This window comes from Penicillium diatomitis, assembly GCF_028827545.1.
Source record: "Penicillium diatomitis strain IBT 30728 chromosome Unknown utg000002l_segment0_segment0, whole genome shotgun sequence".
In the NCBI taxonomy this organism is placed as follows: domain Eukaryota; kingdom Fungi; phylum Ascomycota; class Eurotiomycetes; order Eurotiales; family Aspergillaceae; genus Penicillium; species Penicillium diatomitis.
In genome coordinates, this window is record NW_026623174.1 from 547,398 (window position 1) to 565,877 (window position 18,480).

Genomic DNA, 18,480 nt, shown 5'->3' on the forward strand with positions numbered 1-18,480 from the left:
TCCTTGTTGGAGCTGTTATACTGGTTACCAGTTAGTGCTCCTACATTCATCCAGGGTCTGGAACAGAGTGACGATGGAGTACATCATTGACTATACCCGACAGCTGAACTATCATGTAGAGAAACAGAAACATGGGCCACCGTCCCAGCTTCGACTTGTGAATACGCACTGTGTAGGAGGATCAGCGTGACAGCCGTGGGGAATCATTAATCTGCTCAAACTTGCTCAATTGTAGTACTTTCGCGCCCCCCCCCCCCCCCCCCCCCCGAAATTCCCAAACGGGCAATCACCACACCACCAAGTGACACTGTTGATGCCAGGGCCAGCATTGATCTGACCATCCATCCTCCTCCCTACTATTTCTGCCACTCTTTCTGCCACTCCCCTTTCTCAAAAGCGGTTGAGGTGAGTCGTGGGCCTTCTTCACGACTTATCACTGACAACTCTTCTTCATTCTGCAAACCACCTCAACTCGACCTTCATCTCCATCTCTTCCATTCCCACTACTTCAAACAAACAAACCAATATGGCGTCTTTCTCTTCAATGTCCATGCCGGATCTGCCAGCAATGACCGCGATGCCTAGCGGATTGGGATTCATGAACACGAGCTCCATGGGAATGCCGGATATGCCGGATATGCCCTTGAATGGATCGGCTCCTCCAGCCATGCCCGGTATGGATGGTATGGACATGAGCTGTCGCATCTCGGTATGTGAGCTCAGGCGCCAGATTGACCAGTACCTTTGGAAGTCATTCTAATCTCGAAGTTGCAGATGCTTTGGAACTGGTTCACTATTGATGCCTGTACGGTTTGACCCTATGCATCTTCCTGGTTTGGGAATCAAGGGCAACAGATGAGCTGATAAACAGTTGTTCGAATCAAGGCTTTCTTTCCAGCACCTGGCACATTCGTTCCAAGGGTGCCTTCGCTGGCTCGTGTATCGGCGTTATTCTTCTCGTCATCAGTTTGGAGTTCCTCCGCCGCCTGGGTCGCGAGTTCGATGCTTTCATCCTCCGTCGAGCCCATCAGCGACAGTCGACTCTGGACGGTTCTCCCTACAAAGGCCAAACCACAGGCTACATCAAGTCCGGAATGTCCCTCGACGGAAATGACCCAGATTGCATGTGCGCAGGTCCAACATCCCCATCGGCAGGTCAAGACGGTACCAAGTTGATGGGTTCTGGTGCTGTCACGGCTGTTTCCTCTGGGGGTTGCGATCTACCGAAAATGGCTCGGCCTCTCGTCAAAGCCATGAGGCTGTCATCTCCTATCGCCCTTCGCCTCTCGAGCAGATCATCCGAGCTTTGTTACACACGGTTCAATTCGCGGTGGCATACATCATCATGTTGCTAGCCATGTACTTCAACGGCTACATCATCATCTGCATCTTCATTGGAGCTTTCCTGGGTGCTCTCGTCTTCTCGTGGCAGCCTCTGTCTCTCTCACATGAGTAAGTCTTCTCGACTGGACACCACCCCCGAGGGTTCAACACTAATACCACAGCAAACCAGGAACGATGCCACTCAGGTGACCAAATGTTGTGGCTAGATGGTAGGGTTGTTGATTCGACGGCGACCATCATGAGCCAAGGAACGATTACAACGATGTGACGGGCTGGATGTTAAATTATGTGATACTTGACCGTTTCTTCCTATCGTGCTGATTCAGAACTGCTGGGGTTGGACTTCACCGCGGCTGTTGCTTTCACTTATCCGATTCATAAGCTCAAGGCAGGGCAGGAGAGGTTTACGATGGCTCCTGCCCCACTTTGATATCACCGTGTGTTGTATGTGTTAAGAATTTCAGCGCTAATGTCGAATATGGGTTCAATTGAAGCTTTTCCAGTATGATATCCGCCTATCTTTATTTCAAAGACTTTAATTCACTACATGGACTCCTTGAAAGCAGCGCGTGTCGCTGTCGCTTGTGCCGGTGGAACAGTAGTATTTCCACTGTGAGACAGACCTGGCCGTTTGAAAAGCGTCTCACATGTCAGGATATTTCCATCTCTTCTCAACGACTCCCTCGTCGAGCTCCTTCCATTGTATCCATGCCCTTTACCTATTTCACCTCCAGCTACAATCTTTTCAAGCTTTACACCACTTCTGAGTTAAGATCCCACTCGCCAGCGCAAACTTGGCGGCGATCTCCTCGTACATTGACAGATTCGACGTCGAGGAGGAAGACACATGCGGCAGTAGCATAGCACCACGATATTCCCGCGTCAAATATTCGCCGGAGAAGGGGCCATCTACCTAGAATCTATCTATACCCCAAGGTTTACCCGAGAATATGATCTATTGGTATTTAGTAAGTACTAAGTACTACTTCGTAAGTACTACTTATCTAGTAGTTCTACACTATACAGTATAATGAGTATACCCTATATGACCACATAGTATTCATGCACCATGCACCATGCGCAGAGAGGGAAATCTTGCTCCCTACTAGATAGTAGATACCAGGTACCTAACCTCAGGTACCGTACGTAGGTCGGTACTTATTCAGTTGGTACTCAGTCACCAAGTAGAAGTACCCAGATTATTGAAATACCTCTTTACCTGGATGCGTGAACGCACAGAGTGACTGGCAGTGGCACAGATTCCAGTTGGCCCCAAGATCAATAACCATCATACTGGTATCCATCAAGGTTCAGGTCTTGACTTATACTAGTACTGGTAGTCTTGGTCCAGTCACTAGTCACTACACTGCCTGAGTGCAACTGCCATGAGCAATCCCCAATATCTCAAGTTCCGGCTTCCTTCTCTCCTTTGAGAATTAGCGGAAGTATGGTCCGCATGTCCGCAGTGGAAAATGTCCAATAGGCATCCTTCCCCCCCTCCTTGCCCAGCCCCCTCCACTTGGCTTTCCTTGACTTCCTCCGGAGTTGAGTGCCCCTCCATCGCATGTCCCAGCGAGCGTAAAGTCCCCCCCCTTCCCGCCCAAAAACCTCCGCGTGCCACCTCAATTGGTTCTTAGTCTTACACGGGGTCTCAGTTGCTGAGGCCCTGCGAGGGAACAGTCGTAGAAACCGGTTCTGGGCACTGTCAGTGTCAAAAGAGGGTCGAACTGTCGACGGACCTGGTAACCGTGAATGACACTTCTCTAAGTTTGACTGAGAACACCGCAAATTACAAAAAGTCATACGAGAGAGCAAATGTCAATGCAGCGGGTTGGAAGCATCAATGGACTATGTTTTTTCACAGTCTAGATTACACACCACATCTTGGAGAAAAAAAAAATAGCCACTCGGAACAAACTAGTTGGTCGCCCCGAATGGGTTTATGATTCTTTTTTGGGTAAAAAACCTCTCCCAATGGTGGCCCAAACGCTTGGACGAAGAATCCGTGCCACCAACGCAACTTCAATTGTTTCCACAATCGAGGTCACTTACAACTCACCACAGTCGACAATGGTGGGCTTCTTGGCAGAGCGAATGGAGCCGCTGGAGGAGCCGAGAGCCTCGATCTCCTTGACAACCTGCATGGACTCGGCATCAGCGACCTCGCCGAAGACGACGTGCTTGCCATCGAGCCAAGAAGTGACAACGGTGGTGATGAAGAACTGGGAGCCGTTGCTGAATGGTAAAGAAGTCTGTTAGAAAATGTGTAATCCAAACCTCACTCCACAAGAAACTCGTGGAAAGGGTAAACTTACGTGTTGGGGCCGGCGTTGGCCATGGACAGCAGACCGGGGCGAGTGTGCTTGTACTTGAAGTTCTCATCGGGGAATTTCTCGCCGTAGATGGAGCGACCACCGGTACCCTGTGAAGAGCGAAGAATGGAGTCAGTCATGAGCTCAACTTGTCTCTTAGGGTAGTTTCCGCTCCGAGCAACGGAGCGAGTAACCTAAATGAACTTACGTTGTGGCGGGTGAAGTCACCACCCTGGAGCATGAACTGGGGGATCACGCGGTGGAAGCCGGAGCCCTTGTAGCCCTCGCCGACGGGCTTGGTGCAGAGCTCACGGAAGTTGCGGGCGGTCTTGGGAACATCAGCCTCATAGAGGTTGAAGTTGATGCGGCCGACCTTGGGGGCTATAGACACGAGTTAGCAGGGCTCGCGACAAAAGAAAATCCCCCCGAGAGGACAATGATTTGGCAGCAAGGGTTCAATTGAGGGCCAGCGAAGTAAAACCTGGTCAATGGATGGGGACTAAGACGAAGAGGACTGGCAAGAGAAGCAGCAGTTGCCCTTGACCCTACCCCTCCTTCGCATCCTGTCCACGACACAGACCAGATTCAAAGACGCTGCTCGCGAATGAAGGAGAAACTTACAGGCCTGGCCGGAGGGGGTGTACTCGACGTCGAAGAAGGCCTTGGTGTTTCCAGACATGATGGCGGATGATGTGAATGATCGATAGGCAAAAGGATGGAAGGAGCAAGAGGAAGAAAAGAGGGAGAGTGGGGTTGACTTGAGGCGGCAAAACATGGTGAGGGGCAGGAGTCGGAACGGGAAAACTCGGGAGCCGAGACTAGATGCGGGTTAGCTGCTGCAAGAGTCGCCATTCCCGTGCCGCGTGGGACAAATGATGGGCGAGGTACGGGGGGTACACTAGTGCAGGCCTGCCTAGCATGAGGTACTGTGTACATGTTGATGCGCGCCAATGCTGGCACTTCAACATGCGAGGTCGTAAAGGGGGGAGCAAGCCACGAGTTTGGTCCCCTCTCTTGGTCTCACTCTCTCGCGCTCTCTCTGATACCCTCAAGCATATGAGAACTGGTCTCCTGCCTTGTTGCCTGAGGTGTTTCCTCTTAGCTCCCAGACGGTAGGAACCATCCGGGCAGGGATGAACCAACGAACAGCTTGACTCGGTCGTCGTGACGAGAGTATCATGGAGAGAGGGAGAGAGATCCATTGAAGGGACCCAATGCATGCTGGACCAACCCTTCCCAGCCCATGGAAATTGAGGTTCACTTACAGAAAATAATAGTACAGTTGAGGAGTGGTGCGGAGATTAGCAGCTCTACGAGGAAAAAGGAAGAAGCTCGTTGGAAAAAGCTGAGGTTCGATCCGACTCTATTCCGGAGGATCGGAGCTCCTTGATTATGTCATCATCGATGAGCCCGATGGACCGGGCTCGATCATGGCTCGAGCTTCGTCCGCAGATGATCTGACTTATAGGACGAATGTTGGAGAATCTGCATGATTGACATATAGTCAGGTAGGCTACATAGGGGACTGATGCTATACAGAGATTGTTTCAAAGTATATCCCATGCCTATGGAATACTACATGTCCGCAGGGTGGCTGTACAAGTAATAATCTAGTGGTGTAATCCTGGTCCGGTTCCTGCGGCTTCGTACTATGATTAAGCGGTGCTTCTCGGGCCCTTCATTAGTGGACATTCTCCACGCTCCACAAGTCCAGACTTTCTATATCCCCGAGCAGCTTCGCCTGCCATTTGGAGTGATCGAAAGTCCATACCAGGAACAGTATGTGCAGCCATCAGATGCCTCACTGAGGATGTGTTTATCTGAACACCGTTCAAGGACCCAACATCTTACAATACTAATACTACCGACTACCAGTACTTACTACCTAGTCCTACTACCTAGTCCTACTACCTAGTCCTACTACCTAGTAGTGGTAAGCTGGAACACAGTAATACAAACCCGGTCTATGAACTGCCTGATTAGATTGGCGAGTTCCCGATATCTCACAGTACTGCCTGATCATGTACTCCTGTGATGCATTGGGAAGGTGCTTCGTGATATCAGCTCGAGTGGAAGGGCAACAGTCGGGATCGATTGACTTGCTTTGAGCGATATTAAACAAAGCATCTTTTGAAGCGTACTTTGCAAAGGGACTCGGTTTCCTACAAATGCCAACTCTTCATCTGCCCAAAATTTTCAAGCCTTTCTGTCTCACTCAAGTGATGATGACTGTGGCTCACTTCATCCCCACCGACGTGTCCACCATTTCTCCCCTTCTCCCCTCCGGCACGATGCAAGTAATCAAGTACAAGGTTAGGTTCTGCGCTGCGGATTAGCAATCTGGACCATCGTCTCCCCCAATCGATCCGATCTCCGATCCGCCCGATTGCGGCTAGCCAGGGACCAGGAACCGTGAAACCGGGGCTGACAACACTTCCGGCTCTCCCTTGTCTGCCCCTCCAAGCGTGGATTCTTCCGTTCTTGATTCTTTCCTTGACGGTCAACTTCAACGTCAGCACGATTTTCAGAGCTCCTACAGAACATTTGCTTACTGTAGCTTCGCAGTGTCGTGGTGATAGAACAACTGGAAGAGATACAATTGAGGCATTCCCCTACCACTTACGGGAGGCTCTTAACAATCCATCCCCACCATCCGAGGCATCTTCAACATCGTCAGACATCATGACCGATTCCACACAGCCACTTGGGGGGCCCCGAGGTAAGTCACCCACCTCGTCGTGCAATTGAACCCTCAATCCAAGCAACAATCTCAATACGACTCTCCATCACCCTCGCGACCTCACAACACCCACATAGACACACACACACACACACACACACACACACTCTCTCTCTCTCTCTCTACCGAAAATAAACTAACCAATCTCATTTCTCCCCCGCACAGTCTGGACTACCCTCATCACCAACACAAACTATCTTTCCGGCCTTCTGACACTCGACTATTCTCTCAAAAAAGTCGGCTCCAAGTACCCTCTCATCGCACTCTACACGGACGCCTTCCCCGCCGAGGGTCACGCCGCCCTCGATGCGCGCGGAATTCTCAAACGCCATGTCCCATATCTGCTGCCCTCGGTCTCCAAGGATTACACCAATGACGTGCGATTCTACGACTGCTGGAGTAAATTGACCCCGTTCTCGCTCGTCGAGTACGACCGCGTCGTGCAGCTGGACAGCGATATGGTCGCGCTCCAGAATATGGACGAATTGATGGATCTCGAACTCGATGCGCCGGAGCTGGACGGGACGGGGAATCGTGTCTTCGCCGCGAGTCATGCTTGCGTGTGTAATCCGCTTCAAAAGGCGCATTATCCGAAAGATTGGTACGTTTTGAGCTAGTCATTGAGAGTCACGCCCATCCCCCCTCAGGTATCTAATTCAAATGTTCAACAGGATCCCCGCCAACTGCGCCTTTACCACCCAGCACAATGATCCGGAATCAGCACAAACGACGGGAGCCCCACCCACTGCAGGCCTGGGCATGCCCAATGGTGGCCTCCAAGTAGTCAACCCTTCCAAGGGGACCTACGACAAGATCAGCGCGCAACTCGCCTCATCCACCGCGTCTAACTACGACTTTGCAGACCAGTCGCTGTTGGGCGACGTTTTCAACGGCCGCTGGGTCGCCATCCCTTACATTTACAACGCCCTCAAGACCTTGCGGTGGAAAGGCGTGCACGATGCGATCTGGCGCGATGAGAATGTGAAGAACGTCCATTATATCTTGAGCCCGAAGCCCTGGGATGAGTGGCATGCGCAGCAGAGGGGGGAGCAAGCACAGGACTCGGAGAAGAGTAAGGACCCGTCTCATGCGTGGTGGATCTCCTTGAATGAAGAACGCATTGAGGCGGAAAAGGCCCAGGGTCTGAATGATCGGTTTTGAGCGTAAAGGCGATTATGAATAGAGCGTCGGTACATTCAATGCATATCTGGAATAGCCGGAAACATCGGGCCTCGTGTTCAATGCTCGGAGTGCTTTCACTAATCTTCTATTTTCGGTTTAAGTTCATCCATCGACGGGGTTGTCTACGGAACTGATATGTCTTGAAGGCGACCCCCATTAACCTTGTTGCAGGTTCAAAATACTGAATTGATCTGCTTCCTGTATGATACAACCCACAAACTGTAGCTCAGTGGAAAATTCAAGGCAGTCTAGTAAAGTCGTAAAAATCATATGCTCTCTGGGCGCGCTCACACAAAAATTGAGTGTCAGCTTCAGACCAAGAATGAACATCCAGTCTATCTCTAAGAGCAAGCTAGGTGGGGGCCGACATGACTGTCAGACACTCGATCCCTTGGACCAAAGTGGGCACAAATTCTGCTGGGTCACCACAATATTATAACTGGCGGTCATCAATGCAAGTTGCTGCGAAAGGAGACGACCAAAAGATGCAGAAAAATTTGAAAGGGGAAAAAGGGTCTCCTCGGGACAGAGAGTACAAAAAGGGAGGAGTGAATATAGAACTAAGGAGATCAAGGTCGGCTATGAACCTGATCGTCTCGGAAAATGTCAACACTGGCGCTGAGCAACAGCCCCTGAGATAAACACTTGAAAAGAAAGGCACCAACTGGGGGCCAAAGGTCCAAAATACCCCTTTTATCGGAAGTCGTCATCGTCGTCGTCTCCTAGTGACAACGTTTCCAGTCGCTGGATGAGGTCTTTGGCATGACGAGCAGTTTCAAAGGCAAGCGGAGGAAGCTGGTTGGTGAGTTCACGGAGCTGCTCTGGACTAGTGGCATTATGTCCCTCGGTGACGATTTTTGCCAGACGGTCTCGACACTGGCTCAAACTGTGAATCACTGGCTGAGATTGTTCTCGAAGAGAGACATCCCCGCTGCGGTCGTGCATCAAGTGTTCGGTGGACGCGATCACGTTGCCAACGATGTTCCCGATAGCCGACACATAGATTTCGACGGTATCCATGCCATGCTCCGCACGAATGCTAGCAACGAGAGCCTGGATTGATTGCACCATGCTATCGGTTTGGTCTTCGACGTATAGCTAATGAGAGAGGAGTCAGTGAGATCCCCAATAATGATGATGATGATCTTTTTCTCGGTCCGTACCTTCAACTCCTGGAGCTCGTGGTCCCCTTGAGGAGCTCCGTAATTATAACTTTGAGTAGTGCTGACGTCCTGCTGGAGTGAGGATGACATCTCATCAGGAGGACTCAGGACGCTGTATTCGGAATTGTTGCTGAGTCGCCGCTGACTGGGTGGAGCGCTGAAATATTCTGGAGACTTGTCCGTGGGGAGATCTTGTTCTTCTTCCTCATCCGATGCATCCACAGAAGACACCCGGATTTTCACAAGGCGGATCAACTCCACAACGGCCGTGCTCAAATGCGACGCAGCCGCATCCATCAAAGAGACAGGGGAGAGGCCATCAGAGCGAACAAAGTTCCGTGCGGCGGTAATCATATTATTCGCAGTCACAGAGACACGTCCTTTGGCCTTGACACGTAAGGCGGCCGAACCATCCATCGGAGAAGGAGCCTGATCCACGTCATGTATGATACGGCGTACGGCCACGATCACGTTCTTGATATGACGAGACACTTGTTGCGGGTCGTCAATTCGCGCAACACGTAGCAATTCGTCGATCGAGATCTGGAACTTGGTGACATGCAGATCCTCGACAATACCGTCGGGCTGTAAGAGCTCGTGCTCCCGAGCTACTACCTTGGAGGCATCGGGTATTTGATCGGCAAGACTGCCGGCAGAGCTGCGCAGATCCCGCAATTGTGACTTTGCCTTGGCATACCGATCTTTCCACTCATTCACTTCGTTTTCGAGCCTGTGGACATCAACCGAGAGCCGTTCCTCCCGTTCTAGTTCTTTGTGGTTCTGCGTGGTCAAACTCCTCATCTCCGCGAGAGATTCGGATGCCACACGACGAACCTCAGCTGCCACCTGCTGCTGTTGCTGTAGCTCGGCTTGAAGGCTTTGATGCTTTGTCTCCAACTCCATATAACGGGCCTCTAGTTCGGGGTCTCCCGCATTTAGGCTGACTTCTTCAAGCTGACTACGAAGGTCACGTTCCGTCCGGTCATGTTCCGCGCGCATCTTTTCAAGCTCCTCTTGCAGTGAATGATTAAGATCCTCGGCCTTTGAGACCTTGCTTTCTAGATCTTGTCGCAAATCATCCCACTCTTGACGCTCGCTTTGGCTAATCATCGACTGGTCGGCGCTTGACCCACGGGCTATCTCATCGTCCTTCAAGCGAAGTTGTTCCTCCAGCCTCTCAACCTTTTCTTGCAACGCAGACACTTGCGTCTGGCTGTCCATGAGCAATTTTCGCTCATTGTCCCCCAAAGTCGTCGTAGTCCCGCGCCTGCTCAAGACTGCATCCAGTGCGAAAGCATCGCTGCGTGCGTCCTCATCATCGTCGCCCGCCATATCGTCGCTGTCCTCCACCATGGTGCTCTTATTCGGCACCATAGTACTGCTCTGAAATGCTCGGGGAACCGGGCCCTCTCCATTTGGCCCGACAGGCGGAGCACCTAAAGAGACCTGCCGAGGCGGAAACGGGCCCCCAGGAGGGCCGCCGGAGGGATACCCTCGCCCCGCCGGAGGAGGGCCTCGCGACTGGGACGATCTGGAGCCTGGAGGCGGCGGTCTCGGGCGGCCTGTGAAGTGTGGGAATCGGCGCTCCAATTCACAGAACACGTCCGTGGCGAGATCTCGGAATCGCGCGTGTTGCAGAGACGCGAGTTTTTGGCGGGCGTGGTTTCGTTTCTCGTGGAAATCTTTGCGGGGAGGGAGGAAGGACGGGACATCGGTTCGAGCAGGGCGACCCGGCGGAGGCATTGCTTGCTGACGGCGAACCAACTCATCGTAGACATCGGTACTCAGCTCATGGAACTGGGTTGCGGAGAGACGGAGCAACTTATCACGGGCCTTTTCGGACCGACCATTCTTTCGTTCTTCGCGCAATGAGGCGTCCAGAAACCGTTTAAGGGTCACATAATGTTGGTGCATCACATCCTCCAACGGGCGGCCCCGACGACCACCCTTCTCGCTGTTGATTGTCCCGATGCTCGATCGAGCTGCCACCGAACTTGGAGGAGAGGGATTTCCATTGCTGGGGGGGCCACCGCTATTCGGGCTGAGAGGAGAGCTGGGAGCGCCGGATGTTGGAGGAGTGGCCAAGGTACCTCGTGCAGAGATCGTAGGGGAAAAGGGCGCATCAGTTTTCTGGTACTGATTGAGGCCCGACCAGTCGCTTCCATCAACGGAGATGGGCGACAGGCCTCCTGCGGGACCATTCATGTCGAGGGCACCGGGAATGCGGAAGGACTTCTCGGTGGCCGCAGGTGCTCAGAATTTGTGGCCAAAAGGGCTCCCGACGCTGCCTCTCGTCCTGTGTACTGCGAGAATGATCGAAGGCAGTCGTTTGTTTCGCGCTGCAAGCGTTTGACACTTCGCGGACCAGTCTCGGTCCACAGGAGTTGATTCTCCTCCACACTAGAATCTGAGACCTGAGGAGCCGCGGACAAGGGGCGAAAGAAGGAGGGTGGGGAGTTCCGAACCCAATAGGAAAGCCAGACAAAAGCCTAAAAAAAAAAAAAAGAGTAAGAGACCCCACGATCGAAACTCGATCCTGTCGAGTATGACCAAGTCCAAAGGAGTGAAGGACTGGACGGAAGTAGAGTATGGAGAAATGAAGAGCTGGACGAGAAGACCAAAGTGAAGGGGGGGGGGGGGGAAAGGAGGCTTGTTACTAAGGTAAGATGAGCGAACGGCCCTTCAAAGTGTGTGCAGCGTTCTGGACCGCGACCGCGACCACGACCGCGGAGGTACTTGCTCGGCCCGTTCCTAACTAACCTGAAATAGACAACACCCACTGTATGATAGCCGTCGTCTCCGGAGCTACATACTACGACTAGTCCAGTACTCTGGACTCTGGACCCGTGCGGAATTGAGTAATCCTGCATCCACGCACGCTTGGACCGTAATTAACTATTTGTGTACAAGTCTTTGGTTGCCATAGTCATCATGCGTAGAGACTGTAGACTGTTCGCACCTGACAATACTATGCAATCTATCAAAGGTGCTACAAATCATTGACATATGTGGATGCAAGGTTGCTGATAGTCCAGGTACCACGTTGGCCAAGGTACACGCAGTATTCTAGTGGCCATTCGGTGCCAGGAACTTTGAGGAGACTGCGCCTCAAAAATCATAGTTCATACCTCAGGCCACCTGCATTCGATGTGAAAGTATAAGTCACGTGCTTTCTTTCCATCCATCATAGTGCTGACGCTGCTGAGTGCACTCGCACTCGCACTAGACTATAATCAGGACATGCTCAGTGTCCGAGTACATGTAGACCATGCTTCTTATGGTCTGAATTTCTAAGGTCTTCATCTGGGACAAGAAACCCGGCTATACGGCGAAGATTACATGCTAGGCCACCTTGTATAAGAGAAGCCCAAGGTTGAACCTCGCGCTTGTCTCTGACAAGCTTCATCCAGACATATAAGTTCTGGATTGCATACTTTCCTGAGGTGAGCCTGTGGAAATGAGCTCTGGTCGCAGGAAAATAGTGCGAGGAGCATCTCGGACATATCAAGCAGGGGTCAAGTGCCTCGAATGTGCCGTTGGCAAAGACGAGATACGGTTTTGCATGATATTCTTGCCCTCAAGGTTGAAGCAAAGAAATGCGCTTCATGACCAGCGGCTCAAATACTCACTGTCGGATCAAGTCGCCGAACGACCGGTCAGGCTGCTGTGCAATAATCAGACTGGCGACGACAACCATCCGGTTGTTGTATGACCATGTCTAGAGCAAATCAGCGTGCGTGGGAAGATGGAAAGAAATCTTGATGACATCTTCGTGGATTGCAAAGACGGACCCGTTTTTCTCAATTACCGCGTAGGTCAACGGAGACAGTCCTGAGCAATGGCACAGCAGATCCTTGATCGTCAGCCTGGAGGGCGTCGCGGTATGGATGTGCTAGATTGTTTCTCCATGCTTAAACGGGCAGATTCATCGTCTGGTGGGCGGAAGCACCAGGAATACTAGCGAGATACGCACAAAAATGAAGCAGCATACTGAAACTCTGAGGCGATGGAGTCCAGGGCTCATCAATCTACCCGTCACAGGTCGAGACAATAATGCATTGTGACATTGATCGTGGGTCGGACGAGACTTGGTATTGTTCTGAAGCACCGGGATCGGAGCATCTCCTTAAACAGCCGTACCCCGGGAAACGGGTGGGGCGAAGGCGGGCAATTATTGAGGTAATCAAAAGTTCAATCGTACATATTTCATGGGCTATAGACGGCCGGAATTCTAATTGAGAAGCATCAAGGTACAGGAATGTAAGGTGAGCGTGTAGCTCATATCCGCGTACGATGCGGTTTTGCTGAATAGACTCCACGGAGAGGGAGATGTTCTCCTGGCAGGTACTATTATGCGCAGATCACAAGGGCTTTGCGGGCTGAATGGACGCCGGAGTGCAGCGGATTCTGTTGGATGCCGCTCCTGTAACCAGTCCCGAGGGCAGCCCCATGTGTGGGACGATAAGATGCAGTGGGTGAAGGAACGTGGGAAGAGGAAAGGAAAGAAGATGGTGGCGAGGAGGAGGCGTCTTACCCAGCAAATTGCATCTGAATATTATCGTGAAGGGGTCGTAGGTCGCGGAACGATATACAAAGTCTCATTCCAAGTGATTTGGAATGAGCTCACGGCAATCTCCTACTTGGATGTCATGGAGAGACCGCGGGCAGCACCGACAGCAGCAGACACGGGGGTGGAAGACCGCGTAGGTGCCGCACTTCGGTTGTGAGCCATATGAGCTTTGACGAGATGACCGGCAGCGAGTGCAGCGCACAGACTAAGCTCACCAGCCAGGACCGAGGCCGCAATGATGCGAGAAAGCTGGCGGGCATTGGCACCTGGCTCAGTCGGGTGAGGCCCGCGCACTCCGAGCATTTCCAACATGGCCGACTGGGCCTCCAGAATAGTACCGCCACCAATCGTGCCAACCTCAATGGACGGCATGCTAACTGAGATTTGAAGGTCTCCATTGCGGCTGTAATGAAGGTGTTAGAGTGATTGATGCGCGCAGTGTTAGAAGGGAAGGGAGGAGGGTTAATGAACTTACTTTCGCATCGTCGTGATACAACTGCTACTCTCGACATTCTGGGCTGGGTCCTGACCGGTGGCCAGGAAGACAGCAGAGACAATGTTGGAAGCGTGAGCATTGAAGCCACCCAAGCTACCTGCCATCGCAGAACCAATCAAGTTCTTACTGATGTTGAGTTCAACCATAGCCTCGACATCACTCTTGAGAACGCTCTTGACAATGTGCCCGGGAACAATGGCCTCGGCGACAACTGACTTGCCACGTCCGTCAGTCCAGTTGATGGCGGCGGACTTCTTATCAGTACAGAAGTTGCCGGACAACGAGATGATGGACATGTCGTCAAATCCGCAATCCTTGGACATGACATCAAGAGCCTTCTCACAACCCTTGGAGATCATGTTCATACCCATAGCGTCACCAGTGGTGGTCTTGAAGCGGATATAAAGGTAAGTACCGGCGAGAGCAGTCTTGAGACTTTGAAGACGAGCAAAGCGGCTAGTAGAATTGAAGGCGGCAGTGATGACGCTTCGGCCCTCCTCTGAGTCGATCCAAACCTTGGCAGCGGCAGCCCGGGCCAGAGTAGGGAAAGACACACAAGGACCGCGGGTCATACCATCACCGGTCAGGACGGTCACCGCGCCGCCACCAGCGTTGATGGCCTTAGAGCCACGGCTGGTGCTGGCAACGAGAACTCCCTCAGTCGTAGCCATGGGGATGAAGTAATTCTGTCCGTCAATGTTCAAGGGTCCAGCAACACCAAGGGGAAGAGGCAAGTAACCGATAACGTTCTCACAGCAAGCGCCGTGAACCAAGCCATAGTTGTAATGTTCGTAAGGGAGCTTCGAGCGCTCGAGCGAGCTGCTAGTGGCAGAGGTGGCGGGAGTACGGGAAACCACAGCACGGCGAATCTTAACCGCGCGAGTAAAAGCATCCACACGGCTCATCAATTCCTCGTTCTCCATGGTCTTTTCCAAGGCATATCCAGGGAGTTTGCCCTTGAGTGACAATGTGATCAACTCCTCATCCGTCAGGTAGGGGGCTCGCTTCTCCTTCAGCATCAGCTCGCATTCTTCCATCGTTCGGGTAGACTCTTCCTCATTGGGCTCGAACTTGGGATAAACCTTGGGTGCCACAGGCTCCTCAGGGGTGATCTTGACGGGCTCGGGCTCTTTGATACTCCAGCGAGCAGCATTGAAAAGGTACCCATTGAGAATGATGCTCAGAGTCAAAGCTGCAATGATCCACTTGCTGATGATGGGGTCTTCCACGCTCTTGAGCAGGCTCTCGAGGACTTTCCCACCCACGGCGTCCAGGAACTGGTCAGAATACTCGATCTCGAAAGAGCCAGTATCTTCGTGAGTCGCGTAGTGCACGGAAGGGTATTCCAATTTGTATTTGATCGGAGGAATTACGGTGACCACGGTCTCTCGTCTTTGGCTCTTCGCAGCCACGTAGATAGCATCCAAGCCATTCTCAGCGACCTTGAAGGGATCAATGGGAGCAGGCGACATGACGTTTGAGAGGCGAGACATAATAGCACCATTTCCAACATTTCTGAACGGGATGGCGGACAGATTCACAACGTTAATCAGAATGAGGCCACCAACCATAAGGAACTTGAACCGTCGCACACTGCTCGACTTGATCTTGCGCCCGAAAATGCTGGTGTCGGCTTCGGCGCCAGCAGCACCAGCAGAGGGCCAGTCGTTGCTGGAAGCGACGTTCTCAGCAACGCTATGAGTGATACCATCCTCCTCAAGAGCTTTGCGCAAGGCAACGTGACGCTTGATGCGAGTAATCTCGAGTTTGATGCACAGTATTGTCGTGTAGAAAGTGAAGAGCAGAACACAGTCGAAGAACAGAGTCCACGCGGCAAGGAAGCAGAATTGCTGGAGACCGCCTTGGACACCAGACACAGCACCCAGAGTGAGAAGACCAATCTCGATGCAGTAGTGCTGAACAATTTCGAAACCCTGGGATTTGATGGCGGTGGCAATAGAATCTTGGATTGAGCCAGGGGTGCTCGCGGTCAAGGGACGGGGCGCAGCATCGGGCTGAGGGCGACGGTTGTCCACAGATGCTCGCAAAACGGCACGTGTGAACATGATAGGTTTTTCAAAGCCAATGGTCACGACCAAGAACGGGAGACCTTCGGACAAAAGAAGAAGGTTGATCGGCACACCAAGCTTGGTGGTCACCAAAAGGCCGAAGAGGAAGGCGAAGGAACCGGAGAAGAGCACGGTCGTTGCCAACCAGAAATTGGACCCTAGTCGGCGCATGGAAAAGAAGAGGGAGACGAAGCTGAGGTGCATCGAAAGGTAGCCAAGAGCCATGATCACAATGTCAATGGTCTCGGCGTGCTTGAGAAGATCTACGAAAGAACTCCACATGTCTGTGAACCAGAGCTTCAGAGCAAGACGCGATCCGGTAGGGCCGCGGGCAGCCTTCATGATCCATTTCTTCGACTCCTCCTTTGACTCGTCCGCCACTGGATTAGGAATTTCCTGAACGGCCCTCAACAGCTGCGGAACGTGGTCGAAAGGCAGAGCGTAGGCGAGAGACGAGTCGTGCGAAAATGGCGAGAGCATGTTCGGGGTGTGGGGTACGGAGTAAGCGGAGACATTGGAGGGAACCGGGACATCCTCGACGGAGGGGGCAGTAGAAGCAGACTTGGAGTCAGAGTCCGGGAAGATGAAAGTTGTCAGAGCGAGATGGTTTGTGGGTTCCTGCTGGATTGGCTATTGTTGGCGGAAGTATGAGTTAGTCGAACATTGGCAGAGCAAAGAGCGTGGAAGGGCAGCCTACCACGGTATTCATCCAGGACTCCTCAGCCTGCCACTTCCAGGCAGTTGATTCGCCGAGACGGAGCGACCGACTGCCTTGCAGAAGAGTATCGACGTCCACTTGTCCGGCCACATTGCGGGCATTGCGAGTCGCGTCGAAAAGACTGCCCTCGAGCAGACCAACATAGGTGGTACTGGCAAAGAGCGCAATCACGACGATGGTATGAATCGGGTGCACACACGCGCGACGGGAGACACACTGAAGGCCAGCGGTGACCTGACGACGAATCCAGCTTGGCTCGGCATTGCGATCACTCTCGGCGGAGCGCAGCTTCTTGGAGATCAAAGAGGTTGCCATGCTGGCGAGAGAGGCGGTGGATCAGAGAGATCTGTCCGCGACGTCCTGTTGAAGGCGTGGAGGGGAGGAAAGTCCTGTATGGTCCGCGAAAGCCAAAATCTGTGCGAGCGACGCCGTCGTCAAGCACAGTGCCTGACACGTAATAGAGAAGTCGAGGATCTCACAACAGTCGAGGGGTCCTATATCAATTGCCACATGTGGCTCACGAGGCGGTGTTTCTCAGTCGCAAGTGTGGATTTTTTGCAACGGCGGAAATCTTTCTCCAACCCTCCAAATCGGCACTGCTGAGCACACTCTGCCGCCAGAACCTGGGATGACAGACAGGCAATCCGTCAAATTCAGCGGACGAAAAGGCGAATGAGCACGACCCCAACTAGCAATTAACTTGATGCGGTGGATAAGAGAAGCACGGGGAAACCCCTGAAGGCTGCAAAATAGACGACATCCGGGTCCACGCCGATGGAATTAAGTATCGCCGACGAACGGGTCTCGCCAAGCCCCGCCGAGCAGAAAAAACAACACGGGCAAAAAGGGGGAAGCGAACTATGGTTGATCTGTGGCCGGCCAGTCCAAAGACAAGCACTTCGAGACACTGGAAGACCCCGCGCAAGGTCGTCTGCTCCCGATTTATGATACCCCCGAGTGGCCAAGAGGAGAGAAGGTAGGGTGGACTCGGGTGGTTTCTTTGTGCAGCACACGCAATATATGAGGTCGGTCTGGTTGTGCAGCAAGGGTCGGCCTTCGCAGGGAAGGAACAATCTTGAAGAACAATCGGGCTCAACCCCATTCCCGAACCCCGGATGAAACGAGCCCGATCTTTATGAAAGAAATTCACGGCCAGTCCAGTGAAATTACATAAGAAACACAAGAGGGGAAGGTCATGCGAGACCCTTGCGGTCCTATCGATTACAGTTATCGAAAGGCCTCAAATGTGAAGTTAGGATCATTCCAAGGGAGTAGCACCCTCGGGTGTTCTGTGAATCGAAAAGACCCAAGGGTAGGAAAGGATGTGCTCAGTGCTCACCGTTCGATCGCGTCACTGGACACGTCCACTTGAAAGTCCTACGAGGATACTGTAGATGTACGCTGCAATGCGCAGTGCCGTACCGTGTACAGCAATCCCTCGCGTGTTGCCACTTTCTCGCAATGCAGCCCGCTCACCGGTAGCTATCCAGTGTGAAAGAGGGCTCATCGGTCACCCTATTATAATTGCGCGACCGATATGGACGGGAGATCTAAGATTCGCAAGTCCGGGGACGTCAGTTTCGACTTTGGCCAATGATGTACGGATGTGAAAGCCTAGATAACCATGCAAAATTCAGCTTTGAGGCAGTTGACTTTCTTTGATCGAGCGTCATGGGAATCAGCAAGACCGCCGGACATTCGCCACCGGTTCTTTCGGAACAAAGCATGCTTCGATGCTTCACAGGAAGGCCGGTAGCATGGTTTGTATGAGATGAAGCATCCATCACACCTCGAGGGTTCGAGGGTTTCGGAAGAGTGGACCTCTTCCACCGACATTCCGTTTGCTTCTGTGTCTCGGGTTTTGAGGTATAGAGCAGTACTAAATC

The 18,480-nt window shown here is 52.4% G+C and overlaps 5 protein-coding genes across 5 annotated transcripts; 2 read left to right on the top strand and 3 right to left on the bottom strand.

The window, feature by feature from the left end:
- Positions 1–526: 526 nt before the first annotated feature.
- On the top strand, positions 527–1,456 carry N7539_001393 (high-affinity Cu transporter CTR3; the record flags this gene model as incomplete). Its single annotated transcript, XM_056930996.1, has 4 exons — positions 527–709; positions 775–805; positions 886–1,087; positions 1,135–1,456. 4 exons carry the CDS (start codon positions 527–529, stop codon positions 1,454–1,456), a joined length of 738 nt encoding a protein of 245 aa, XP_056793027.1.
- Positions 1,457–3,392: 1,936 nt separating this feature from the next.
- Positions 3,393–4,335, bottom strand: cyp4 (peptidyl-prolyl cis-trans isomerase; the record flags this gene model as incomplete). The annotated part of the gene is made up of 4 exons (XM_056930997.1): positions 3,393–3,579; positions 3,660–3,766; positions 3,865–4,037; positions 4,278–4,335. 4 exons carry the CDS (start codon positions 4,333–4,335, stop codon positions 3,393–3,395), a joined length of 525 nt encoding a protein of 174 aa, XP_056793028.1.
- A 2,003-nt stretch (positions 4,336–6,338) lies between these two features.
- On the top strand, positions 6,339–7,557 carry N7539_001395 (glycosyltransferase family 8 protein; the record flags this gene model as incomplete). Its single annotated transcript, XM_056930998.1, has 3 exons — positions 6,339–6,375; positions 6,562–6,997; positions 7,068–7,557. 3 exons carry the CDS (start codon positions 6,339–6,341, stop codon positions 7,555–7,557), a joined length of 963 nt encoding a protein of 320 aa, XP_056793029.1.
- Positions 7,558–8,271: 714 nt separating this feature from the next.
- On the bottom strand, positions 8,272–10,946 carry N7539_001396 (putative cell polarity protein; the record flags this gene model as incomplete). The annotated part of the gene is made up of 2 exons (XM_056930999.1): positions 8,272–8,676; positions 8,742–10,946. 2 exons carry the CDS (start codon positions 10,944–10,946, stop codon positions 8,272–8,274), a joined length of 2,610 nt encoding a protein of 869 aa, XP_056793030.1.
- Positions 10,947–13,377: 2,431 nt separating this feature from the next.
- hmg1 (HMG-CoA reductase) lies at positions 13,378–16,909 on the bottom strand (the record flags this gene model as incomplete). Its single annotated transcript, XM_056931000.1, has 3 exons — positions 13,378–13,714; positions 13,787–16,506; positions 16,574–16,909. The coding sequence occupies 3 exons, from the start codon at positions 16,907–16,909 to the stop codon at positions 13,378–13,380; spliced, it is 3,393 nt and encodes a 1,130-aa protein (XP_056793031.1).
- Positions 16,910–18,480: the final 1,571 nt, after the last annotated feature.